General features: G+C 43.6%; 1 protein-coding gene across 5 annotated transcripts in view; it reads right to left on the reverse strand.

Annotated features, from left to right (window-relative positions):
• SLC14A2 (solute carrier family 14 member 2) overlaps positions 1-27,893 on the reverse strand; it is a 450,567-nt gene that overhangs the window by 39,988 nt on the left and 382,686 nt on the right. For 4 of the 5 annotated variants that reach the window (XM_029230049.1, XM_029230060.1, XM_029230078.1 and 1 more), the window contains exons 4-7: positions 15,482-15,672; positions 6,555-6,735; positions 5,382-5,571; positions 2,717-2,845 (exon numbers count right to left, since the gene is read on the reverse strand). In XM_029230049.1, the coding sequence (XP_029085882.1) occupies positions 2,717-2,845; positions 5,382-5,571; positions 6,555-6,735; positions 15,482-15,661 (680 nt within the window). In that variant the 5' untranslated portion in view covers positions 15,662-15,672. Of the gene's footprint in view, positions 1-2,716; positions 2,846-5,381; positions 5,572-6,554; positions 6,736-15,481; positions 15,673-23,971; positions 24,083-27,893 lie in introns of those variants that run through there. The other variant, XM_029230068.1, reaches the window with a different exon arrangement.

The raw sequence follows: 27,893 nt of genomic DNA on the forward strand, positions 1-27,893 counted from the left end.
TAATCTTGACCAAATCACTAAGTTCCAGATTTGCACACCCAATTTCTTTCTCAGCATCTCTACTCAGAATGCTGAAGTTTAATATGTCCAGACAGAACTCTTGACGTGTGTCCTGTCCCTCACCATCAACTGGTTTTTCTTTCCGTCTCCTCCATCAACCCAGGTGCTCAGGCAAATTATAGGAGTGCACCGAGTCTTCCTTCACCCCCACCCCCAAACTCCACAGCCTCCCAGAAAGTCCTGCCAACTACCTTCCTTAAAATATACCCCAAGCCCAACCACTTCTCTTCACCTTCACGGACATCACCCTGGTTAAAGCATTCCTGTCCTCTGTGGGTTATTGCAGCAGACCTAACTATGCTTCTAGCATCCACTCCCACTCCAGCTAAAATCCATTCTCCACACTACCAGCAGAGTGATTTGTTTAAATTTAAACCACATCCTATCACTCCTCTGCTTAAAACCCTTTAACTGCTTCTCATCACAGTTGTAAAACTCAAAAGGCTTACTGGAGAGGTACAAACTATTAGGCACAAAGTAAGCTACAAGGATATATTGTACAATACGGGGAATATAACCAATCTTATAATAACTATAAATGGAGTATAACCTTTAAAAATTGTGAATCACTATATTGTACACCTATAACTTATATAACGTTGTACAGCAACTATATTTCAATTAAAAGAAAGGCTTACTAGATCCACAAGGTGTATGGGCCTTGGCCATCATCTACTTCTGCCCTCACCTCCTGCCACCCCTCCTTCATTCACTGGGCTTCAGCCCCTCTGGTCTTGTTTCTTGAACACATCATACTCCTCCAGTAGGTGTCTTTGCATATGCCACTGGTTCTGCCTGCAATATACTTCACCCAGATCTTCAGATGGCAGGTACTTTCTTATTTAGGTGACAGTTCAGATGTCTCCTCTTCCAAGTGGCCTTCCCTGACCACCCAAGTCTGGGATCACTCTTTGTCCCATTTGCTCCATTTTGCTTTCCTCAAAGCACGTATCATATCTTGAAATGATCGTTTTACTGAACAATTGATGAGTTTATTTCTATCTTTGCCAAGAAGAATGTCAGCTCCCAGAGGATGGAGACTTTCTCTTGCTCACAGCTCTCCCCGACATCTAGAATAGTCTCTGCACATAGCAGGCCCTCAGCAAATTTTTGTTTGTTGGATAACTCCAGCACTACTTAGTACCTACGCTGTGGATTAGATTTCCAGGATTGTGTGAGTGGATTCATGAAGTGCCCGGATAGTAGCACAGAGCTCAGCCAGCGTAGGGGCCCAATGTTTTTTTCTTTTTCACTTTAAATTGGGAAGTGAGGGTGGGGATGGGGGCACGGTAGACACACTGCCACCCAGTGCACTGTGTCTGAGGGGCTTAATCTATGTAGTTATAAACCAAATGTATGCAAATGAAGACAAGTTCTCCTCCTCCTCAGGCGTGGCGTGTGGGGGACATTAAGGAAACCCCCACAGAAATGACTGCGTTAGCATTTTGTCCTGACAGATTAACGAAGAAATCCTAAGAAGAAACGTAAATTGCCCAGGATGCTTAATGTAGTAATTTATTTGCAAACACTCCTAAAAAGTAACGGAACAGCACTTAAACTAAATTAAACTAACTGGTTTTAGTAACTCCAGACTTTGAAACCAAAGAAAGATGTTAAAAATCAGTCGACATGTCAGAGAGTGGTAGAGTTCAGGGGATTGGGGGACATGGGCTCCCCTCAGGCTTCCTGCTACCATGTGACAGTGGGTGCGACCAGACCCCTTGACGCTATAAGTCAGGAACCTATAGGAACCTATAGGAACGCTATAGACCCACTGGAGGTTCAAGTGAGCTGAACATTACATATGTAAGAGGCCTATTTGTTCCTAACACCCTTCATCTTGACTTTTATTCCTTCTAAAAAATGAGGCAAATGCACAGCAAGACCTCAACTGATGTTTCTTGTTCAAAGATTCTATGCTTTAAATATAGACATTTTGTTTCAAGAAAGCTCTCTGATTTTATCACAAGTGAGTTTCAGCTTTTGGGTCTTGGTTAGGCCACAGGATAGACGATTCCCATGTAGGCTGGAGTTGAATAGTGCAGACTCTGGGTTCATCATCTGGGGCAGGTTGCATAGCCTCTGCATGCCTTAGCCTTCCCTTCTGTAAATTGGGGACAGTAATCGTCCTCCCTTGCCTAGCACTGTGCCTGGCATGTAGAAAATACTCAGTAAATGTTAGCCTTTATTACTAAGCCTATCATTCAGAGGAGGTTGTCAGCACAGTAAAAAAAAAAAAAAAAAAAAAAAAGTAGCAAGGCTTCCCTGGTGGCGCAGTGGTTGAACGTCCGCCTGCTGATGCAGGGGACACGGGTTCGTGCCCTGGTCCGGGAAGATCCCACATGCCGTGGAGCGGCTGGGCCCGTGAGCCATGGCCGCTGAGCCTGCGCGTCTGGAGCCTGTGCTCCGCAATGGGAGAGGCCACAACAGTGAGAGGCCTGCGTACAGCAAAAAAAAAAATGTAGCGTTTGCTCTTTGAAAGGTCCGTGTTATTCCAAACTCAAAATGATCGTCTTCTGTTGCAACTCAACTCATGGACTATTGCAAGATAGAGACAAACCAGGTTGACTATGAAGACACTGGACCCCACAACAGTGTCAGACACAGCACCTTGGGGCCCTGTAGGTCCGAGAGTGGAAAGAAGGAGGTGCCTCACCAGGACATGGCTGTGAAGGTCACAGGAAGCAGAAGCCACCAGTAATAGTTTAACTTCTCGGAGAACACAGCTATCAGCATTCCCACCAGCATCCCATTGTACCCATGGAGACCTGAGGCGATGGTTGTCCTGGGGTTGAAAACAGAGGTACTGTGTGAATTTGTTGGCACTTACTGGGTCTGTTCCTCCTGCTGCTCACAGAAAAAAGTCAGCTTAGTCAATGAATATAGGGTAGTCACACAGCTGCCGGCACATTTCTAGATCACACACACACACACACACACACACACACATACCTTGATTACCCTTACTGATCTAGAATTAAATAATGCACTTTGTGTCTAAGCTCCCCTTTGCTTCTCAGGGGAGTCTAGACTGCTTTATATAGAGGGAAATCTAAGAGAAACCTGAGGTGTGTCACGGGGAAGGGGTGTGTGTGTGTGTGGTTTTTCAGAGAGAAAGGAGAGCACTGGGGTAGTCAGGGGTGGCTCCCTGGCAGAGGAGGGATTTGAAGGAAGGGTAGGATTAGTTAGGCCGAAGAAAAAGTGCTCAGTTGGGAAGAGTGTGATGCTACATTGTAGGTTGGGTGAGGCCCGTCAGAGAAGGCTTTGGAAACCAAGCTGAGGGACTGGGTTTTTAGCTAATGCACACTTGTCTTAGATTCTTAATCAGGATATTTGGGAAGATTAGGCAGGGAATGTGTGTGTTTCCCTCATAAAACTGGGAGCAAAAAAAGAGTCCATGGAGCAACTCTTTGAATGGCTTGGCAAGTTTTCCAGTGGATCATGGTCAGGAGGGAGGTTGGCGAATTAGACTGTCAGAGCAGGAAGGGACACAGGCTTCTTGAAGGTGACCTGTAGGTGGGCTGGGTGGAGTTCACCTCAGGGCAGTTTTGGCGAACAGTGATGGAACAGTAGGACAAGAGCTGACCCTGTTGGAGGCCATTTCTATGCCAGCTCTCCTTGAGGCTGTAGGTGAGTGGCAGCAAGGAATAGGGAACCCACTGCTTGAAACAGAGACACAAATCTTGGCTGGAGCCCATTTCTTCTGTCACCTACCAGACCTACACCCCAAAGAATTCAGCCTCTTATTCATCTGATCTCGTATGGTCTCCCAGCTAGAATTGGCGTGGTCCCTCAAGGCCACCTTAGAGGGACACTGACACTTCTCATGGGAGACAAGTCAACCCATGCCTGTGCCTTGGTGGAACTGGAATGTCAGGGGGGCTGGAGGAGTGCAGCGTTGGTTATAACACAAGCAACTCGGATCACTCCCCAGGCTCTGGGGTCACCAGGGGCCCCCGGATCTGCTGTCCACTCTGTCCACGTGCCGGGGAGAGCACTGACCTCCAGGTTAGAAGACGCAGGTCACATGTCCAAGCCTGAACCCTGCCATCCACTGGTTGTGGCTCCTTCCGTGAGCACCTTACTCCTCCTAGCCTTCTTTCTCTCACTTGCAAAATGTGGACCCTCTTACCTTCACTGTCTGCCTTGTGAAGTGGCAGGAAGAATCACAGGTAACAAGGCACGACAGTGTTTTTCAATATTTTTACAGTACCCCATGGTAAGGAAGGAATGTGTTCATATTTTATAGTATGGCCCAGTTTCTCTCTCTCTCTCTCTCTCTCTCTCTCTCACCGCCCCCCACACACACCCAACATGATTGAAACAAAAATTTTACAAAATAATGTTTACCTTTACTACATATGGATTACTCTAATCTGTTTTATTTTACTCTATTATTTTAATTTTAAAAAGTCCTGTTTTTAAAAATTCATGATCTACAAATGAAGTGGTGACCACCAAATTTAAAAAAACCTGAGACTCTGGGCATTCCCAGACCTCTCTGATCATCAGAACTACCCAGGAGAATCTTGTTTAAAACACCGCCCACCTCCAGGTCCACTGAATGGGAATATCTCTGGGAGGGAGGGGGACTGGGGTGGTGCTGAGAAACTACATTTCTTAACAATCACTCCAGGTGTTTCTGGCCATCAGGAAAGTTTGGGAACCATTGGAATAACATATGGCAAAGTCTGAGGAAATGGTCCCGTTCTCTAAAATGCACTTGTTGTTGTTACTGGGCTTTGTGACCACCGGTGCAGAGCTGCCCCCCACCCCCCGACCCAACCTGCCCCCTCTCAGCTCCTGTTGTTCCCTTCTCCATGCCACCCCCCCACGCCCTCACTGCCTTCTCCTCTTGCCTTCCTCTTTCCCACATCAATGTTACTAGCTCAAGGCTGCCCTCTCTAAACTTCCCAACACTTAATGAGGTCTGCCTTCTCTGAGCTCTCCAGTATATACTGTCTTGTATATATAATATACTGTATATATAATATACTGTATTATTCTGAGACATTTCTTATCTGTTAGTCTTATCTCCCTCAATTAGATTGTAGGCTCCATGAAGGAAGAGCAGCTTAAGTGTTCCTCTGCACCTGCCTTCGAGGGAGTGTTTCCAGAAGTCTCTACAGTCAGATGGAGCCTGGTACTGTCACTTGTTGTGAACTTAGGAGAAGTTTAACTGTGTAAAGAACTCCAGTGACATGTTTAAAGCTGATACTCAGGAGACTGTGGTTGGCTGATACTAGGATAAGGTCACTCAAGTAAACACTTCTCCACCTGTCTATCCCAAGAACCCAAGACCCTCAGAGAGAGGAACTCACCTGTCCTGGCTCAAGACAAGGGCAGTTAAAGTTGACACCACTGTCCCCAGACCCCCAGCGATTGTCCACCAGGGATTCTGGATCAGGAGCCCTATGAAGATGATGAACCCGCTGAGAGGGTTGTTGACGAACATCACCTGAGCGGCCCCCCTCAGAACCCAGTCTGTGAACTGGAAGGCCAGGTGCTTATCTGAAAGAGATAAGCAGAGTCATCAGCAGGGATCAGCCTGTGCTTCCCTGCTGGACCACTGGTTGGCGAGGCAACCAAGGCAGACAGGGATGCACTAGCCAGGACATTTTCCCTCATTCAGTCTGGCGCCCAGCCCGAATCTCTGCGTGGCCTGACAATCAGTCCACAGTGGTGTCAGTTTTGCCATACAGACTGAGGCACCGTGCTGAGACCAATTTAATGCTATTCCAGCCATCGCCTTGGTTGGTAAGGAAGCCCCAGGAACATTCCAAGGGAAATTTATTGGTCCAAAGGAAGAGGTGGGGAGGGAAGGAAACTCTTTTTGTGTAGAGCTGTATGACTCAGTTGAGGGCTGGTATCTCAGCAGCAAAGAATACAGTCTGGAGAAAAAAAGGCTTGGAAAGAAATGATTTTAGCCCAGCTGTGAAATCAGCATTGAGTTATGTATTGACATTGAGTATTGACATGCATTCTGTCTCATTCTCTGGTTTGGTTTCCAGGACAATATATACAAGTGAGGGGCAAGTGGGGGAGGGTAGGTTAGGGATATTTGTTGCAACATTTAGTTTAGGGAAACTAGGAGAAGAATGATGTTAAAAGGGAAGAATCTGGAACATTGGGGAGGCTGAGGCCAATATTTTCTTGGCACATAGAAAATGACTGTGGAATAAGTGAAGGAATGACCATTCAGTTTGTTTGAAAATGGCTTCTATGTTGCTAATGTGGTTGTCCTATATCTATTCCATGTAGGAGTGAAGAATTTGCAAAGAACTAAAATCAGTGGAATGCACTGAATTCTGAAACCATGGGAATTCAGGTAGTAGGATACATTACAGCCACCCAGAGCCAGCCCTGAGCTGGAGGACCTCAAATGTGGGGGCCCTGCCATGGGTGAGTGTGGGAGCAGCTTCCTCAGTCCAAGCCAGAGGGAGGGCTGGCTCTCTGGCCTGGCCTGGCTGCTTCTGCCCTGGGCATTGGCCTACCTTTCAGCCAGCTCCTGCATTCCTTCATCTCGCCTGTGAGGTAGCCCACAGCTTGAAAGAGGCTGATGCCCCCTTGGCCCAAAGAGCCCTGAGGGGCTGCCCCACTTTCTCTTCTTCTACCCTTTTCATTGGGTTTTTCAATCTTCACAATGTGGCTTTCTTCTCTGGATGACCGAAGATCCTTTAAGGAGAAGCCATGACAAAACATCAAATAATATAGCTTTTTGAGAGCAGGGGCAATTGGGGGTAGGGAAGATTGTCAGATTTTTTGATAAAGGTAGAGGATCATGAGACAAATAAATGTCCATTGTGCAATGCTGTCTAGAGTGCCCCACGCAGGCCTGCTCTTCCCAGGACTTCTACACGTTCCTCATAGCAGGGTTCTTAACTTTTTGTGCCATGGATCCCCTTTGGCAGTTTGGTAGGCCTGTGGGCTTCCTTCCAGAATGTTTGTAAATGAATAAAATAAATAAGATTGCAATGAAAACCAATTATATTGAAATGCAGTTATCACAATATTAAAAAAAAACCTGCTATGCATATAGGGGCAGCAGATCCAATACCAATTATAATTTTAAAGCATTGATGAGTGACTATGCGGGATAACAACTCAGGACAACTCTATAGGGCCATTCTAGCTCCAGAACTCACCGTAGGCTCACCTGAGGCCTTTATTGTGACTGCATCACAGCCCAACTTCTGCCTAATTCTGCTGCCTTTACTTCTCTGCAAGTATTGACCCCAAGGATATACCCCAGTAAACTTCTTACATCCAACTCTCCACCTCAGAGTCAGCTTTCTGGGGGAACCCAATCATGTGACAATGACAAAAATCTCAGGTACTACTAATACGGCTGTTGTTCTTTGCTTGTATTTATAATTGAAGTAAATGCTAAAGTTCATTGGAGGTTAGTGAAAATAAAGATAAATTAGTTTTTCCATCCAAGTTCATATCCCCGTCAATCTTGTCTATGGATGCCTGGGCCAGGACTCCTTGCTCTAAAACTGTGCTTTCCAATATAGTATCCATATGGCTCTTGACACTTAAAATGTGGCTAATCTGAACTGAGATGTGCTCGAAGTAGGTTTTGAAGGTTTAGTACGAAAAAAGAATGTGTAAAAGATCTCAGTGATACTTTATATTGATTAAATATTAAAATAATAATATATGTATTTATATATATTAGGCTAAATAAAATATATTATTAAAATTAATTTCACCTGATTAATACAGATAGCCAAAAGGTACATAAAATATGCTCAACGTCACTAATTATAAGAGAAATGCAAATGAAAACTACAATGAGGTATCACCTCACACCAGTCAGAATGGCCATCATCAAAAAGTCTACAAATAATAAATGCTGGAGAGGGTGTCGAGAAAAGGGAACCCTCCTACACTGTTGGTGGGAATGTAAATTGGTGCAGCCACTATGGAGAACAGCATGGAGGTTCCTGAAAAAACTAAAAATAGAGCTACCATATGATCCTTCAATCCCAATCCTAGGCATACATACGGGGAAACACGTAATTCAAAAAGATACATGCACCCCGATGTTCATTGCAGCACTATTTACAATAGCCAAGACATGGAAGCAACCTAAGTGTCCATCAACAGATGAATAGACAAAGAAGATGTGGTATATTTATACAATGGAATATTAGCCATAAGAAAGAATGAAATAATGCCATTTGCAGCAACATGGATGGACCTTGAGATTATCATACTAGATGAGGTAGGTCAGTCAGAGAAAGACAAATATATGATATTGCTCATATGTGGAATCTAAAGAAAAAATTATGCAAAGGAACTTATATACAAAACAGAAATAGACTCATAGACTTAGAAAATAGACTTATGGTTACCAAGGGGGAAGTGGGGGGAGGGATGGTTAGTTTGGATTAACATATATACATTACTATGTATAAAATAGATAACCAACAAGGACCTACTATATAGCACAGAGAACTACACTCAATATTTTGTAATAACCTATAAGGGAAAAGAATCTGAAAAAGAACATATATGTGTAGATATAAAACTGAACAATAATATATATATAGTTATATATATAACAGAATCACTATGCTGTATATCTGAAACTAACACAACATTGTAAATAAACCATACTTCAATAAAAAATAAAATAAATTAATTTCACCTGCTTCTTTTTCTTTTTAAAATGTAGTTAATATAAATTTAAACTTACATGTGTGACTCATATTATGTTACTATTGTATACTGATGGTCTACAGCTTTCTCTAACCTCATCACTGCATCAAAACTTAAATGTCTTGAAGATGTCAGTAGAAATGGTGAAGTGAGGACCTCCTCAAATTCTCTCCTCCATTAAGGTAATGAGAACACTGGAAAAAAATGTGCTGGAGGTGGTGGATAACAGTTGAGGAAAACAAGAAGCTCATCAAAAAGCTTAAAAGGAAAAACTGGGGAATGAGATATCCAAAGGGGTCTTTAAAAGCCTTGGGCATATTGCTGTGAATCTAGAACACCTCATGCATGTGTAGGGCTTGCACATGCCCAGGACAGTATGTATGCTCAAGAAAGACCTGAGAATGCCCTAAGCTCTCACCTCTGGCTTAGTTTGAATCTCTATGAAAGCAGAAATTAAAGGCTAGGTGGAGTTGAAAACTGCCTAGGTGAGGGTTGAAGATGCCCCAACACACAGACAGCTCTCCTTGGCAAAGACTGAGAAGCTTACTGATCCCAGGCATTTAAGGAAATCTCTGTCCAATAATTAGCTAAACTTTAAGCTGACTGAGCAGAGATTTCAGTGGCTACAAATGACAAAAGAATAAAGACTTTCCAGAACTAGTCCAGAAAAGCCATTAAACAAAGAAGCCAGCAACAACAAAACCTGGGGAGAGGGAAGAATCTGATTTTCAGAGTTGTCACATTATTTAATACATCCAGTTTTTTAACAAACAATTATGAGACATGCAAAGAAACAAGAAAGTATGAGACAAGGGAAATAAAGCAATCAATAGGAACTGTCCCTGAGGAAGGCCAGACTTATTAAACAAAGATTTAAAATCACCTTAAAATATCATCAGGGAACAAAAGAAAACCATGTTTAAAAACTAAAGGAGAGTATGAGAAATATGAGAACAATCTCACTAAATAGAGATTATCAATAAAGAGAAAATTATAAAAGAAACAAATAGAAATCCTGAAGTTGAAAGGTATAAAAATGGAAATGAAAAATTTGTTAGAGGAGCTCAACAGCAGCTTGGAGCACTCAGAAGAAAGAATCAGGGCTTCCCTGGTGGCGCAGTGGTTGAGAGTCCGCCTGCCGATGCAGGGGACACGGGTTCATGCCCCGGTCCGGGAAGATCCCACATGCGCGGAGCAGCTGGGCCCGTGAGCCATGGCTGCTGAGCCTGTGCGTCCGGAGCCTGTGCTCCACAATGGGAGAGTCTACAACAGTGAGAGGCCTGTGTACCGCAAAAAACAACAACAACAAAAAACCAACAAAAAAGAAAGAATCAGAAAACCTAAAGGCAAGTCAATTGAGATTATCCAATCTGAGGAACAGAAAGAAAACAGAAAGATGAAAAATGAACATAGCCTCAGAGACCTGTGGGACCCATCAAGTGTACCACCATATGCATAATGGGCATTCCAGAAGGGAAGGAGAGAGAAAGGGGCAGGAATATTGGACAACTTCCCAAATTTGATGAAAATCAGTAATAGACACATCAAAGTAGCTCAACAAACTTCCAGTAGGATAAACTCAAAGAGATCTTCACCTAGACATATCATAAACTATTAAAAGTCAAAGACAAGGGTAATTTTGTATAGACTCTTGAAAGCAGCAAGAGTGAATCAAGTCATTACATACAAGAAATCCTCAATAGAATTAACACCCAATTTCAGAAACCATGGAAGTCTGAAGGCAGTGGAATGACATATTGAAAGTGCTGAAAGAAAGACTGTCAATCAAGAATTCTATATTCAGCAAAACAGATTTTTAAAAATGAAGGAGAAATGAACACATTCTGAGATAAATGAAAACTGAGAGAATTTATTGCTAGTAGACCTGCCTATGAGAAATATTAAAATGAGTCCTTCAAGGCTGATATAAAAGGACAATAAGAAGGACACTAGTATCTCAAGAAGAAATAAAGAGTATTGGTAAAGGTAACTACATAGGTAAATACAACAGACAGTATAAATGTATTTTTGGTAATTCTCTTCTTCCCCTTCTGATGTAAAGACAACTTCATAAGATAATTGTAAGTCTGTGTTGGTGGGCATACAGTGTATAAAGATATAATTTGTATGACAGTAACAGCACAAAGGAGGTGGGGATAGAGCTACATAGGAACACAGCTTTTGGATAATATTGTAATTAAGTTGGTTTTAATCCAAGCTAGAATGTTATAAATTAAGATGTTTAGTTGTAATATCCAGGGCAACTACTCAGAAGATAACTAGAAACATATAGAAAACAACGACAGAAGAATTAAAATGATACACTAGAAAATATCTGTTTAAGACAAAAGATGGCATAGTGAAATAATAGAGAAACAGAAAAAAGACATAGAAAACAAATAGCAAAATGGCAGGCATAGATCCTACCTTATCAGTAACTAAATTAAATATAAATGGATTCACAATTCAATTAAAAGACAGAGATTGGCAGAACGGAATTTAAAAAGTTATACAACTAAATCTTGTCTACAAGAGACACAATTTATATTCAAATATGTAAATAGATTGTAAGGACGGAAAAAGATAATATTGTGCAAACCGTTACCAAAAAAAAAAAGCTGGAGTGACTATACTAAGATCAGCAAAATAAACCTTTTGCTAAGACAAAATTTGTTACTAGAGAGTAAGAAAGACACTTTTAATGATAAAAGGATCAATCTATGAAGAAGATATAAGAATTATAAACACTAACATGCCTAACAAAGCCCCAAAATACATGAAGCAGAAGTTGGCAGAATTGAAGGGAGGAAAAGTCAACTCAATAATAATAATTGGAGACTTCTATACTCCACTTGAAAAAAATGGATAGAATAACTAGACAGAAGATCAAGGAAATAGAAGACTTGAACAACGCTATAAACTAACTAGACCTAATACATATCTATAGAACACTTCACCCAGCAATAGCAGAATATACCTTTTATAGTGCACATGGAACGTTCTCCAATATAGACCATGCTAGGCCATAAATAAGTAAAACATTTTTACTGATAAAAATATCAGTAAAGGGATTTAAATCATTCACAATATGTTCTCTGGTCACAATGGAGTGAAATCAGAAATCAAACATAGAAGGATATTTGGAAAATATGTGGAAATTAAACAACACACTCCTAAATAATCCATGGATCAGAGAGGAAATCAGAAGAGAAATTGGAAAATATTTCATTCATTGAGATGAATGAAAACAAAACCACAACACACCAAAACTTATGGGATGCAGCTAAATCACTGAGTAGAGTGAAATTTGTAAATATAAATACCTATGTTAAAAAAGAAGAAATATCTCAACAACCTAACCTTTCACTTTAAGAAACTAGAAAAATAACAGTGAATTAAACCCAAAGCAAGTAGAAGGAAGGAAAAGTTGATTCTTTGGAACGATCAAAATTGACAAACTTTTAACTAGTTTTACAAAGAAAAAGAAGAGCAGATTGAAATAACTAGAATCAGAAATGAAAGAGGGTGCATTACTACCAACCTTAAAGAAAAAGAAAGGATTATAAGGAAGTGGATTATAAAGAAATTAATAATTGCATGCTAATAAATTAGATAACCTAGATGAACTGTATAAATTCTTAGAAAGCCACAAACTACCAAAACTGACTCAGGAAGAAATAGAAAATCTGAATTGACTCATAACAAAGTAAAGCAACTGAATTAGTTAAAAACCAAACCAAACCAAAATTTCCCACAAAACCCCAAGTCCTGGTGGCTTCACTTGTGAATTGCACCAAATGTTTAAAGAATTAATACCAATATCTTCTAAAGAGTAGAAGAGAAGGGAACACTTCTTAACACATTCTATAAGGCTACTATTATCCTGATATCAAAACCAGACAAAGTAATCACAAGAAAGAAAACTATAGACCAATATGCTTTATGAATATAGATGCAAAAATCCTTAACAAAATACTAGCAAAACAAATCCAAGCAGGATATAAAAAAGATTATGACCAAAAGAGAATTCTAAGAATTTGAGGCTGTTTCAACCTATAAAAACTATCAACAGATTGTTTAATAGAATAAAGAAAAAAACTCACATGATTATCTTGATAAACACAGAAAAAACATTTGAAAAATTAAGCAACCTTTCCTGATAAAAAACAATCAACAGACTAGGAATAGAAAGGAAGTTCCTCAACCTAATAATAAAAACCCACAGCTAATATCAAACTTAGTGGTGAAAGACTGGATGCTTTCCCTCTAAGATCAGGAACAAGAGAAAGATGTGTGCTCTTGTCACTACTATTCAACATTGTACTGGAAGTTCTAGCCAGAGGAATTAGGTAAGAAAAAAACAGACAAAAGGGACCCATATTGGAAAGAAAGAATTTAAACTATCTCTATTTGAAGATGGAACATCCTTTTATACATAAAATCCTTAAGGAATCTACAAAAAACTATTAGAGATAATGAATGAGTTCAGCAAGTTTGCAGGATAGACAATCAATATACAAAACAAATTTATTTTTATACATTGGCAATGAACAATTGAAAAATAAGATTAAGAAAACAATTCTATTTATGCAGCATGAAAAAGAATCAAATATTTTGGAATGAATTTAACAAAAGAGGTGCCAGACTGTACACTTAAAAACTATGAAACATCATTGAAAGAAATTAAAGACTCAATAAAAGGAAAGATAACCTATGTCCAAGGACTGAAAGACTTAATATTGTTAAGATGACAATATTCTCCAAATTGATCTATAGATTTAACACAATCCCTATCAAAATGCCAGTTGCTTTTTTATTTTTTTTCAGAAATTGAAAGTTGCATCCTAAAATTCATATAGAAATTTAAGGATCTCAGGATAGATACAACAATCTTGAAAAAGAAGAACAAAGTTGGAGAACTCATACTTTCTGATTTCAAAACTTACTGCAAAGCTACAGTGATCAAGGTGGTGTGGTATTGCCATAAGGATAAACATATAAATCAGTTCAATAGAAATGAGAGTCCAGAAACAAACCCATACATTTATAGTCAATTGATTGTTGATAGGAATATCAAGACAATTCAGTGGAGGAAGGATAATCTTTTTAACAAATGATTCTGGGACAAGTGGACATCCACTTGGTAAAATATTAAAATTGGACCCCTACTTAATATCATATACAGAAGGGAACTCAAAATGGATAAAAGACTTACATGTAAGAGCTAAAACTATAAAATCCTTAGATTAAAACATTGGAGTAAATCTTTGTGACCTTGGATAAGAAAATGTTTTCTTGCATATGACACCAAAAGCATAAGCAATCAAAGAAAGAATAGATAAATTGGACTTAATCAGAATGAAAAACTCTGCTTCTAGGACACTATCAAGAAAGTGAAAAGATGACCTACAGAGTGGGAGAAATTATTTGCAAATTATATACCTGGACAGGGTCTAATATCCAGAATATAAAAAGAATGATTACAACTCCACAATAAAAAGACCAATAACCCAATTTAAAAAATGGGCAAAAGGTTGGAAAAGACATTTTTCCAAAGAAGATATACAAGTGGCCAGTAAGAACATGAAAAGATGTTCGACATCATTTGCCATTAGGGAAATGCTAATCAAAATCACAATGAGATGCCATTTCACATTCACCTAGGCTGTAACAAAAAAGACAGCAACACATTTTGGTGAGGAGGTGTAGTGGCACGATGTGCACATTGCTGGTGAGAATATACACTAATGCAGCCACTTTGGAAAAAGAGTTTGGCAGTTTGTTAAAATACTAAACATAGACTTACCATATGACCCAGAAATACCACTTCTAGGTATATACCCAAGAAAAATAGAAACGTGTCCACACAAAAACTTCTACACAGATGCTTGTAGTAGGATTACTACTTATACAGCCTCAAAGCAGAAACAACCCGAATGTCCATCAGCTGATGGATAAATAAAATACAGTATATTCATACAAGGAAATATTATTTGGCCATAAAAAGGAATGATCTACTGAAAGAACCCAAAAACATTATGCTAAATGAATGAAACCAACCACAAAAGGCCACAAATTATATGATTCCATTTATATGAAATGTACAGAGTAGGCAAATCCATAGGGACAGAAAGTAGATTGGTGGTTGCCAGGGGTTGGGGGGAGGATGGAATGAGGACTGACTGCTAATGAGTATGGATTTTCTTTTTGAGGTGATAAAAATATTCTGGCATTAGATAATGATGATGTTTGCACAGCTTTGTAAATATGCTAAAAAACTGTAATGTATACTTGAAAGGCGTGAATTTTACGGTACCTGAATTACATCTCATTAAAAAACATAAGCAGTCTTGGGTTCTCTTCCACTGAATCTGTAGCTAGCCAGGCTGCCTTGGTGCTTCTGGGTCCAAGGAGTGCTGAAGGCCTGTGTTTGAATGAGGGCTTCCTTTTGGAGATAGTAGAGTAATTCAAGGGTGCAGGTGTAAGGGGAAAGATTTTGGGGACTGGTTGGAAGACTGGTATGTGTGTGTGTGCATTCTCTACTTGTCCTTAAAATCATGTCACACACAGAGCCACATTTTCCATCTAAGGCCAAATAGGGCTGCTTGTGGGTGTGAGCACGTTTGGGAGGCAGAATCTCCCCAGCGGCGACACTTCCATGGCATTAGGTCACATGTGCTGGGAGAGCAGCATCTTTCTACACTCTTTCCCCTACCATCCACCTGGGAAACACCCTGGGAGGGACGTTCCTCACCTTTTCTTCAGGCATTTCCAGGAGGGGCAGAGCCGGGTGTGTATCCTGGGGGCTTGAGGGCCAGCTAGGGCTGGTAAGCTCTGACTCATAGAGTTTGTGTCTGCTGGAAAGAGGCTCTGGCAGGAGAGGACTGCTGTGAATGTGAGTGTCAGACATCTCTTCCATGCGGCGGTCACTCATGGATCATGTGACTGGTGAAAGGAAAGGGGAAGAACAGGTGAGTCAGGATGGGGCCTCAGGGACTTGACCAAGGCTGGATGGAGGCCCCAGGAGGACTGAGGTCTGTCCTGACACAAGGGACCTACTCCTCCAGTCTCCAGAGGGGCCTGAAGCCATTCCTCAACCCACGTGACCTGTACCTTTCAAAATGCCCCCATTCTTCCAAGCCCAGAAGAAAGTCCATTTCTGCTGTGCAGATTTCCCTGACCACCCAGTTAGACTAGATCTCTTTTTTTTTTTTCTGATCACTAAAATATTTTTTCTCTACCTTTCATATCGTCCATTGTACTCTCTTATTGTGGTAATTAGTTGTACATATATTTTCCCCTTGATACATACATGTGGATCTGGGTCTTCCAACCAAATGGGGGTCTAAGAGAGATTTGTTTTCTTAGTTGCTGTGCAGCTTATATTGCTGACAGTTGGCCTGCAGTGCCCCCTCTCTCCCCTCTGCCCTCAGTGCCCTTTCCAGCTCCTCCCCCCTTCCCTTCCCCAGGAGCAGTAAGCAGCTCTGGTATGATCTCTTGGAGGCTATGTGCACGGGTCCCTCCATGTGGGGCTCCTTTTCCTTTCACCACTGGGCCAGGGCTTATGCCAGGACTTGGTTTTAAACAACATCTGCCCAGCGTCCTTAGTTTCCAGTTTAGTCCGCCTGCCCCCTCGTAGTTCTGTACTTCTCCTCTTCCTCTCTCAGCCATTCTTCCTTGGCCTCTTCCAGCTCAATTACGTCTTCCTTGACTTTGACTTTATTGCTTCTTTGGGAGGTGGTTTTGGATCCGCACACAGTCTCATCTCAGTATGAGCTAGAGTTTTCCTCATTGGTCCGTGCTGCCATGGGTTAACCTTCCATCTACATACCTGTAACTCCCAAATCTAACATTTCCAGCCCAGTTTTGAGCACTCGATTCATAGATTTAATTCTTTACTTCATACTTGCATGTGGATGTTCCAGAAGCAGCTTAAACTTAATACAATGAGACAACTCACAATGTTCCCTTCCCAAGTCCTGTCCTCCTCCCTCAAAGGGGCCCATCCCAGGAAAAGTCCCCTCCCCCTTCCAAGCTGCTCCTTCAGACAACTCAGGAGTCAAACTTCATGCTCCCTTTGCTTCCACTCTCCAAATCCAGTAATTCTATCTCTAAGATACACCTTGATGTACAGTATCACCACTTAGTTGTCATTACTTCTTGTCACTTCTCCAATAACTCTCAAATGATCACCTCTACCTCTTCTCAGATTTCTCCTCCAAGCCGTGCTCCACAGGCAGTCAGAGTTGTCATATTAACACTCAAGACTACTCATGTCTGTTTCCTGATTAAATCCCTTCAGTGGCTACAGAGGGAAAGCCACTGGGCTCCACACTGGCCTTCTTCTAGCACTTTCTACCTCAGGGTCTCTGTAAATGCTGGTGCATCTGCCTGGAAGGCTTCTCCCTCATTCTTTACCTGGGTGACTCCTACTTTTCCCTTTGTGTCAATTATCACCTATCAGTGATGCGTTCCCTGATGGTCTCCTGTCACATGTCCTCATGGGACCCAGTATTTTTCCTTATACTGCTGTATCCCAGCTCCTAGCATAGAGCCTGGCACATAGTAGGTATTCGATAAATAAGTAGTTCAGTGAAGGAGAAGGAGGGAAGGAAGAAAAGGGGTAAGGAAGGGTGGAAAGCTACAGGTAACTGCTAGAGTGGGGGAACTTTACAAATCACTGTGGGTCTCAGGTGTTGAATGGTTTAAGAAGGTGTGGGCCTGCCCACCAGCTCTGCACTTTGAGGCAAAACTCTGCTGCGTCTAGCACTTGTTCTCATTCCCAGGAAGAGCTCATTTGAACCATGGGTGATTTTTAGCATGGGTCAGCAAACATCATTCAGATCAAACCAACTCCTCTTTCTCGTTCTGCCATGGCTCTGAAAGAGGGCCTTTCCTCTACTCTGACTTTGCAGGTGGCGTTTCAGTGAGTTTCAGACTGCCCTGGAGGGGGCACCCTGGAAAGGTTTAGGAGAGGGAAAGCCCGCAAGCCTGAGAATCTGTCCCTTCCCAATGCACTCTCTCCCTCTGGTGGCTAAGAGGTGATACAGCATCCCAGCCTGTTTGTACGATTCCTTCCAAGTCACCTAGTTGAAAACGTGAGGGGCAGTGAGATATCTAGACACACGATCTGCATGGCACTATATATCTGAATGAACTAGAAATGTTCTGGAAAAATCGTGTATTAAATTCAGTGGCTGTGAATTACATTAAAAATCCAGTTGAAAAATAAGTTTTTTCCCCAAACATATTTCATTGAATCTAAGATGTTATCAACTGTAAGATGTATCATTGTTTCATATATAACCAAGAGAGAAGAAAATGCTGGCAATTAAAATTGCAGGTTGCACCCTGATTTAAGAAATGTTAAAATATGAGAAAGATATATATTATATAATCAAGGAAATATGATAAAAATCATAGTGATGCGGCTCAGGAATACAGGAGTAGGAGTTGTTTTCTAACTACGGGACTTCAAACATTTATATATTTTTTTGATGAAAAATGTGTGTGTATGTTATGAGCCCTTTAAGAACAGGGCCTGTTACCTTGTTGATTTCTGTATTTGCATTGCTCAGCAGAAAGCCTGACACATAATAAACCCTCAATATATGTTTAATGATTATGGAAAGAATGAATGATTGCACAACGGAAGTACTCTCCAGAGTGTCTCCAAAAAGGCTCCATCTTCTCTTCCTTTGAGTCCCTCCTGTATGCAGATAATATTCCCAATTACCGATGGAGAAATCAAGGCCCAGGAAAGCAAAGCAAGAGTTGTTTCTCACGTGGATTAACTCTCTGCACTTTCTGAAGCAAACTTGCTGCCTTGTGACGGCTACAGGGAGCAGAGACCCAGGGAAGACATCAGCTTGCTGCAGAGTCAAGATTAGACCCTATTTCCCACCCTGGGCTCCTTCTATTACTCCAACTGCCTTGCAGGGCACAGCTGGGGGAGGCGGGGGGAGGCAGGCAGCCCTCCAGCCCGGGGCCAGGCCCTCAGCCCAGTGTCCTATTTCATAAGCCCACATAACCTCGACAGGAACAACGTGATTGCATCTCCTCTGGGGAACACAGCGTTCCTTTGCCATGGGAATGTTTATCCTGTTCAAATGGGGGAATTTTGGCTTTGGGGTAGGGGCGAGACGTGCAGCAAAAATGGCCTTGTAAAGAGAAGGTCACTGTTTGGAAAGAGCAAAGGCTGTGGAAGCTGAGATGCCCAGCCTCACTCTTTTCTCTGCCAGGAGTTGCTGCATGGGCCTCTGTCTCTCCCTCTTTAGCGGGTTCTTAGGACAGTGAGAGTGCTGACTTGGTTCTTGGCACACAGTAGGTGCTCAGTGATTTTTATTTTCCTCCCTTCGTGTTCTCCCAAACTGAAGGGAAAGATGGCTAAAGTAACCAGATGAGGTGCACACTGGCTGGTCTGAAGCAGAATGCCTTTCAAAAGTTTCCATAAGGCGTCGGCCACTTGTTAAAACTGGACAGTGAAATCGCTGCCCGAGCCACGTCCCGTCAGAAGGCGGCAGCCCTCAGAGCCCATTCCCAGTTCAGTTCTGAGCCAGTCCATGAAACCTGCTTCCAAGAACACATAATTATCTGCTTGGCGTGAGAACGCTCTCCTTGGCTGCCCGCACCTCCTCCTCTCCCTCAGAAATGTGGACAGAAATGGTTGTTTGGATCAGCCTCCTATCTCTCCAAAAAGTCAGGCCTCAACCTTCCGCAAGGAGGCTCCCCAGATAGATTGGGCCCTCCTTCCTCTTTGTAAGAAGCTCCCTGTTGAATACCTACTGTGTGCCCTTAGGCTATCCCAGGGGGCACGGAGCTGCCGTTCTGGCGGTAGAGAAGCAGGGAGAGAGGCAGCAGACCCTCAGTGTGGAGGGAAAGTGGGGCAGGGTGGGGGGGATGCAGGGACTGCTGTCGAAGCACAGGGCAGTTCCCCAACCTCCCTGCCTCAGGGAGACCAGCCCAGGCTTTCCTGTTAGGGCTTGGCTGAGCAGGCAAGAGGCAGGCGAGCACTCCAGCCAAGGAAATGCCTGAAAAAATACACACCTGTTTTGTGCCAGGAAATCCCAGTTGTGGGCCTGCTGGAGCCGGAGTCAGCCAGCAGCCAAGGCGAAGCTGGGTGTTAGAAGCCAGACTGTGAGTTCTCAGTCCATATACTTGGACCCCATTTCACCTCCCAACATCAGAAAGTGTGGCTTCCACTCTACTGTACTAATTTTGAAATTCTTCTTCTAGCTCTTTTCTCTAAAAGACTGTTTCCAGTAGCAATGTAAAAACATGCCTCTGCCCAGTGGAGAGAAGCTGCACCCTCCGGGCATATTCCTGCAGTTATGAGAGGAAAGGGCCTGTGACTGAGGGGTTTCTGTTTTTTTTTTGTTTGTTTTTTTGCGGTACGTGGGCCTCTCACTGTTGTGGCCTCTCCCGTTGTGGAGCACAGGCTCCAGACGCGCAGGCTCAGTGGCCATGGCTCACGGGCCCAGCCGCTCCGCGGCATGTGGGATCTTCCCAGACCGGGGCACGAACCCGTGTCCCCTGCATCGGCAGGCGGACTCTCAACCACTGCGCCACCAGGGAAGCCCCTCTTTTCTTTTTTTGAAGGGTTTCTTGAGTTTTTGGTGTGAATCAGTGCACAGATGAAGCTCCCCCTCGCTGTGGCTTGTTGGGTTTAAGTCTGCCTGTGACCTTGTCATGGGGAGTGAATCTAAAATGGCCTCATTTACGTCATCTTCCACCCAGCTGAGTTACTGAGGTTGCAGTGTTCTGGAGAAGGAAAAGTGATTAGTACGTTTTCCAAAATATTTACTGAATTGATTAATTTTACCCAAGACTTTACAATTGATACAATTATGGAAAGGGAGAGTTTCCATAAATTTCTACAACCGTAGGACGGAAAGGGATATCCTTTGCCTCTTTCAAACTTTGAAGGTCCGTTTTTTAGTGCCTCTGACTGTTGGCTGGGGTCCCACAACCCCATGAGGCAGTCTGCTCTCACTGTGAACAGCTCTGATTACCGGAAACCCTTGGGTCTGTGGAGCTGACATCAAGCCCCTGAGTTTTACCCATCGCGGGCTCTGGTTCTGTCTATCACATTGGCACAGGATGCTCGCACTCCCTGTGCCACATAAGAGCACTTCAGGGATTGAGTCCAAACCTTCCTTTCTCTAGGGCAGACCCCTTGAGCTTCCTTTGATTTGGCTCAGCAGACAAGGCCCCCAGACTCTCTGCCGTCTTGCTACGATCACAGTGACAGCAGGATCAAAGGCAGGGACTTCGCTCTGAAGGACCTTGCTGAGTCAGGCTGGGTCCCTAGGCCAGGGGCTCTGCGGATCCCTGAGCTTGGTGGACAGCTGCTGAAAGGGAGAAATCAGCTGTGCAGGGCTCAGTGGACGCTGGAATGGGGACAGAAGAGGCCCATGGATCATCCCCAGGGAGGCCAGGGAGAGGGCTGGTCAATAGACAGATAGGCTGGGGAAGAAAGGAAGGAGCCTGGCAGGCCACCGGGCCTAGGTGAGAGGTGCCTTTCTCAGGGTCAGTTGTATAAGATGTTGTCCAAGTGCTGCCTCTTGTTAGGAGTGGCTCAGAGCTTTTCTTGGCAGCTCCGGCCCAATGAGTTTGATTTGGGCTCAGAGGAGCCTGACTCACTGGGGCCAGAAGGTCAGGTGGGTGGGACGGGAGTCAGGAGGCAGCAAAACTCCTCTGGGCCATCAGCAGACTGTCTGGGGTTAGACGGCTGGTGGCCAGTGTGCCGGGGGCCGTATCATTCTGGCCTCTCCTTCAGGGCCAGGGCTGGGGCCTGTAGCTGGGAATTTAACCAGGGCCCTCAGCTGAAAGTCTCAGGAGTCTATGTGAGGTGGAGGTAAGAGACCAGACCTTTGATCTCCGCCTTAGATACTACCTTGTGTTTGGAAGGACATTCAGAGGTGCACACCACACCCTTCTCAGCTGACACTTTTCAAGTGGGATGACCCTTCCATGGGCTATGTACTGAGCCACTGCCTCACCATCCCAACTGCAGCAATTACCAGGCCGTCAGAGTTCCCTTCGAGGGCCTTTGTCTGCATCAGTCTATTCTCTCCCTCTGGGCCAGGCCCTCCCCTGTCCAGGCCAGCTCACATCCCTTTCCACCTCCCCACCGGTGGTGGATATATTATCTTAAAACACTACTTGGTCATGCCACGGCTCAAAAAGCTTCCCAGGTGCTCCAGGTCTGAGGGTCTCATTACCTCTGGATGGGATATGCACACTGCTCCAGAAGCTAATTGTTTTTGGTGGGAAATTGTTGTATATTTAAGCAAACATGGCTTATAAAAGAGTAGCATGCAAACATTTTAATTTTTAAGGTAAACATTTCTGGACAGACATTTCGAGTCTGTAGCTGGCTGCTTTGGGCATGTCCCCAGACCACCTGGGGACGATACATCAAGTGCCTCCATCAGTTGGGGCTAGTTGGGGGAAAACTTAAGCAGCACTGAAGGTGGCCACTGTCCTTGCTCCCCTGCAGCTCTGCCTGAGGGCTGGGCCCCCTGTGCCTGAGCATGTGCTCCTGGCTTGGGCAGGAGGTCTCCTCTGGCCCCATGACCCCCTCAGGCTTGATTCTGCGTCATGTGTGGTGCTCTACATTATCCACCCTGATTCTGCCCACAGCCTGGCCCTGTCATCACTACGGTACCTTCCTGACCACCCGGAGGTGCTCTGACCTTGCCTTTGACCCATGTGGTGGTCGGGATTTGTTTTACAGTGCAAGAGTCACACACACACACACACACACACACACACACACACTCACCCACACATTCACTCATGTACATGCCCCCGCCACACGCACACAATCATACATACACTCACAAACACATATCTCTTGCACACACATATACACGTGCACACACTATGAACACTACAAATTTTGCACTGCTTTAAGCCTTCATGCGCATAGTATTTCATACTTTACAAAGCACTTTCCTTACTATAACTGCATTTGTCCCCTCAAACGGTCCCATGATGTGTGGAGAGAGGTAGGATGGTGTATTCATCTCACTTCACAGGCCCAGCGAAGTGAGGCTAGCTGCCTGAAGTCACATGGGGGTTGACACAGGAGCTGGGGCTGACCCTGCCTCCTAATGCTCAGACCTGGGCTCTTTCTGCATCACTGACACCCTTGCTACGGGTCTTGGACTCTTCCCTGAGGAGGACTCTCTCCTCCCATGCATATACCAGGGGCCTGGCTGTATATAGTTTATGCTTTTGGTCTTTGGATGCAGTGTGTACAAACACATGCCTCCTTTCATGAACTGGACCACAGTGTGAACTGGGACTTTGCGTGTGTAACTGGGATGGTGTGTAGCCCCATCTGCCACCGTGGCAGGGAGAGAGTTCTGTCCTTGACCTCTCCAAAAGGCTTTGTTTGGCATGTCCGTAAGGCCCTTGAGCTATGCCCTTTCTTTTCAACCAAACTTTGATAATTTTTTTCCCGGTACAGATATTTGCTTTCTGAAAGCGACACTGATTAGAGAGGGGAGTCAGGCTGTCCCTGGGAGGGTGCAGAAACTGGGACAGATCCCACCAGGCGCTGTCCTTGGAGCCTCTTATTCAGCTAAAACAGAGTCAGGTGAATATGGAAGGTCTCTGTGGACAGAGTGGAGGTGTTTAGAATGGGGTGAGGGGTACTGATGGGAGGGGGGAGGGGAGGCAGTTAAGGGGCCGGTGTTCAATCTCAGGTCACTCTTAAGCACCAGCCGAAGGGGCGACTGGACTGGATTCTCCCAGTGTGGCATCCCGCCTGCCGCATCCTCCATGGCTTTAGACAGCGCTTCTCAATGTGCTGTAACGTGCTTAGGCGCTGGCTTCCCCCCAGTCTCCCAGTTTTCAAAACCGGCTTCACATAAGCCATTTTCTGCACATGATGAACCCAAGCCACTGTTTTCATCTGGTTTGGTGGGAACTGAGTAGGGATGAATTGTTTTCAAAGCACCTCCCCATTCCCTCCAGCCAGATGTGAATGCTCCTTCCTTTAAACCCTGAGAGCAAAGGTCCTCAACCTTGACAGCACACGGGCATCGTCTCTTTCTAGGGAGCTTTAAAAATGCTGCTGCCTGGGCTCCTTCTCCAGAGATTCTGACTTAAGTAGTCTGGGCTGCAGCCTGGGATGGTTAAAAGCTCCCCAGGGATGCTGACGTGCAGCACAGATGGAGAAGTGCTGACCTAGGTCGCTAAGTCTGTTCTTGTTTTGCATACAGTCTGCTCCCACCTGCTCAAGGTGCGTGATGAGCATCAGCTCCAGTTCTGAACTCAGCTCAGCCCCACCTGCAGAAGCAGAATCTGCATTTGAACAAGAGCCCCATGTCTGCTCCTTCAGGTCTGAGTGGCACAGATGTAGGGGTCTCAGCTGGTGGCAGAGGTGGGCTGTGGGAGCTGTAGGAGAGGGCCTGGAAAAGATCTTCATTCAATTCAGAACTTTTTTGCTTAGTGGTCAGAGCATTCAGTAAACAAGCAAAACCAGACAGATTTAAGAACAGCAAAACAAAATCAAAACAAAAGATGTATGACTTTAGTTAAATGTCATTACGTCCTCTATCTCCAGATGAAAGGAGGTAGCAAACACTCCAGTCTTTTCCGGTGTGTGTCTTGGCCTGCAGAAGCTAAGTCCCTGCTTTTCATACAACCTGCTCAGGGTCATAGCAATGGCCTACTCTCAAGGAAGCTAGTTATAGGGGCTGCACAAGTTCAGAAATAAGCATGTACTGCCTATGGAAACAGAGGCTCATTCAGTTGTTGGAATATCGAAATCGAATGCTCACCTTGCCTTGTAATCCCATACAAGAATGTAAAGAGGAGACACAGACGGGTTGTGGATTTGCCCATCCCCGAAGAGAACAGAAGCTTGGACCCACATTGGGGTGAGTGGAAGTTAGGGGGCTTCGGCTGTGGAAGCCTCATGCAGCCTTGCCAGAAGCTTCAGTGGGGGCGAACACAGCAGGAGGAAAACACTCAGTGATCAAGAGATTAGTGTGCAATCTCAGAGGGAGAGGACAGAGAGAGCCCCACCTGATGTGGAAAGGGACATTTTGTGCAGGTAGTGAGAAGAGAAATACAGCTGGGATTGGCAGAAATGAAGGAAAAAGTGGAAGGATTGGAGAACTCTAGACACAAGAAAGAAGAAGAAGGAGAAGGAGAAGAAGAGGAGGAGGAAGAAGAAGAAGGAGAAAAGATGTGACTGAGGAGAGGAAAAAAGAGAAAATGAAGTCACAGCGCAGTAGACGCTGTAGACGCTGACGTGCTGGTAGTAAAGGAAAGGGGGCAAAACCAGGCTGTGGAGGAGACAGACGGGGCGGGGCAGGCAGACAGCAGCCCCTGAGCCAGTTGTCTCTGCTCTGATGGGGCAACGGCCTTCAAGCTGCCACACCCCTTGGCTTGGCTTCCCCCTCCTCCCCTCTTCCACGAATCCTGTGAAGGATAGAGAAGAGGAATTGGGGAGCTTCTTTTTCATCACGCTGGCATATCATCTGGACTCAGAAATAGCCCCCGGGCCAGCTATCTAAAAAGGAAAAGAGGAGGTTAACAATTCCAGCTCCATCCCACCCTCACTCCTCCCATATGACTAATCAGATTGACAAAACAATCTTTCTTCAGATGCCCAAAGAAGCCACTTGGGGTTGCATCAGTTGGGTGTCAAGGAATGTGTGCATTTGGAAGTGGCTGAAGGCATTTGCCGAGCTGCTTGTTTTCTGACTCCCTGAGGCTTGACTGAGGTAATGGGAGAGCTAAGTTGGCTATATTTAAACAGCCAAAAATCTGAAGAGATGGAATTTGTCTGGACACCACTGGAAAGTAAATTGAGCTTGTTGTGAAATCTCTGAAGATGTGTTTCCTCTTGAGCATCTGAAAGGAGGGTGAGTGTTGATGAGCAAATCCCACTGGGATGGAACAAAAAGCACATGGACTCTGGAGTCCAGCCAAATTCCAGCTCTGCCAGTCACCACAGTGCCACCTCAGACACAGATCCTTCCTCACTGTGAAGCAGGATGTTGGTAACTACCTTGCAAGGCCACATGCAGAGGGCCTAGCTCACTGCCTGGCATGCGGTGGGTGTCAACCGGTGTCAGTTTCTACCTCTATCCACCCACATGTTCTGGGGTTGTCCACAAATTCTAAGGACTCCAACTAACAGGGATTTTAAGAGAGTGGATTGGTTGATGTAAATATTTAGAAATGTTAATCTTCCAAAAATTTCTTCATAGCAGGTCTTATATTGGATGTTATTCTTTCATTCAAAAGTATTTGTTGAGCACCTACTATGTGCCAGTCACTGGAGATTCAACAGTGAGAAAGAAAGAGCCCCTCTTGTCCTAAGGGAAACCAGAAGGTAACCTGTAAGTGCTCAGGGATGGGATTGTCTGGTTCCCATGGCGGGAGTGTAGATTATGGAAGTGAAAACAAGGGAGCACCTCTTGGTGACCTAAGGGACTGAGGGACATAACTAGGATGTTTGGGAGGAAGACTGGGGAGGCTAAAAATCCTGCAATATGCAGGACAAGCCTATATGACAAGGGATTGTCCCACTCAAAATGCTCGGTGAGAAACCATCATAGACCAAGTGTGAAAAAAGTCATGGAAACCAAAAACTTTCCTGCTGGTAGAAATATTTTTAATATCATCATTTCCCTAACATCAGCTTTTAAGAAATCTTTGAATTGGGTGTTAAGGGATCTTGTATCCTGTTTCTTTTGTTTTCCAGATTATCTAGGCCTTTTTCTCCTAGGGCCTTGCCTTCTATATAATGATTGCATTCATTTTTTGGTAATATCCCTAATTCCTTCACGCACAAAGCTCATGCAACCAACTGTGAACTAAGAAGTGGGGTTTAATCAGGATTCTATGATTCACAGACCCCCTTGATCAGTGATTTGCCTCTACCGGGGGTCTAGCTTTGATTAGGGGTACAGATGGGGACCACAGATTTGGGAGAGGACAAATGGCTCATTGTGGATCTGAACACACTGTCTTTGGCTGCATTATGTCTGCACTCTAACTCACTAAGACAAGAGTCAGGAAAACCCCTCTAAAAACTGATGATCCATCTATAACATCTTCAAGGGCTTCTGAGGTTCTAAGATATAAATTTTTGGGAATACACATTAAAAATGATATGACAGTATAACCCACCCAATAATCATATTTTTTTAAGAATTAAATTAATTTAATTGTAATTAAATTAAAATTTAACCATGTTTATGCTTATCATGTTCATAAAATCATACACATTCATTGTGAAAACGTGAACTACTGAAGAGTACAGGAAGAGAGCAAAAACTCATTCCATTGTCCAGATGCAGAAGAGGCCATCATAAACACTGGGGATCTATCATTCCAAACAACTCTTTGCTTATAGTCACAAGCAGCCAGAGAAATGGACAGACAAAAATAATTTTCTAGAAATAGGATCATGCTTTACAAAATATTTTTTAAAGTTAAAAGTATTATATTTAATTTTATGTGACCTTAACAAAAGAAAAATGAATTAAAGTGAAACTAAAGAAACTGCTGATCTTCAGATAAGTGTTTATCACAGGAAATATTTTTGGTTTTTATAACCCTTTAAGACTAAGAAAACAGAAAAACTATTTGGAAAAAAATCAAGAATTCAGTATCTTTAAAAAAATTCCATGTTTCATTTTTAGGTAGTGTTGATTACCTCTTCACTAAGAAAAATGAGGAAATTGGTTTTCCGTACTTTTATCAATTTTTATTAATTTTATTACCATTATTATTTTTGCTTTGTCAAGGTTTATACGTTTTTATTTTATTCTTTAATTGTAATTCCAAGTTGTCTTCTACCTCTAATTCTATTTATCTATCCAGAGAAAAAAGAACTAATACATTAGGCCATTATTAGGTGGGACTCAATGATCCTTGCCTGCTGGTAGTCACAGCACTGACCTGTGTAACCAGTGGAACATTGTAGAAATAATGGTCTGTGACTTCTGAGGCTGGGTTATAAAAGACAGCCTTGCACTCTTGGCTCGCTTGCTCTCGGGGAAACTGCTGCCATGTCATGATGACACTCAAGCAACCTTAGGAGTTCCTCAACAACCGGCATCAGCTCACCAGCTGTGTGAGTGAGCTGCCTTCAGAGTGGATCCTCCAGCCCTGGGCAAGCCTTCAGATGACAG

The sequence above is a fragment of the Monodon monoceros genome, unplaced genomic scaffold (genome assembly GCF_005190385.1).
Source record: "Monodon monoceros isolate NGI ecotype Baffin Bay Population unplaced genomic scaffold, NGI_Narwhal_1 Super_Scaffold_1, whole genome shotgun sequence".
Taxonomy (NCBI): Eukaryota; Metazoa; Chordata; class Mammalia; order Artiodactyla; family Monodontidae; genus Monodon; species Monodon monoceros.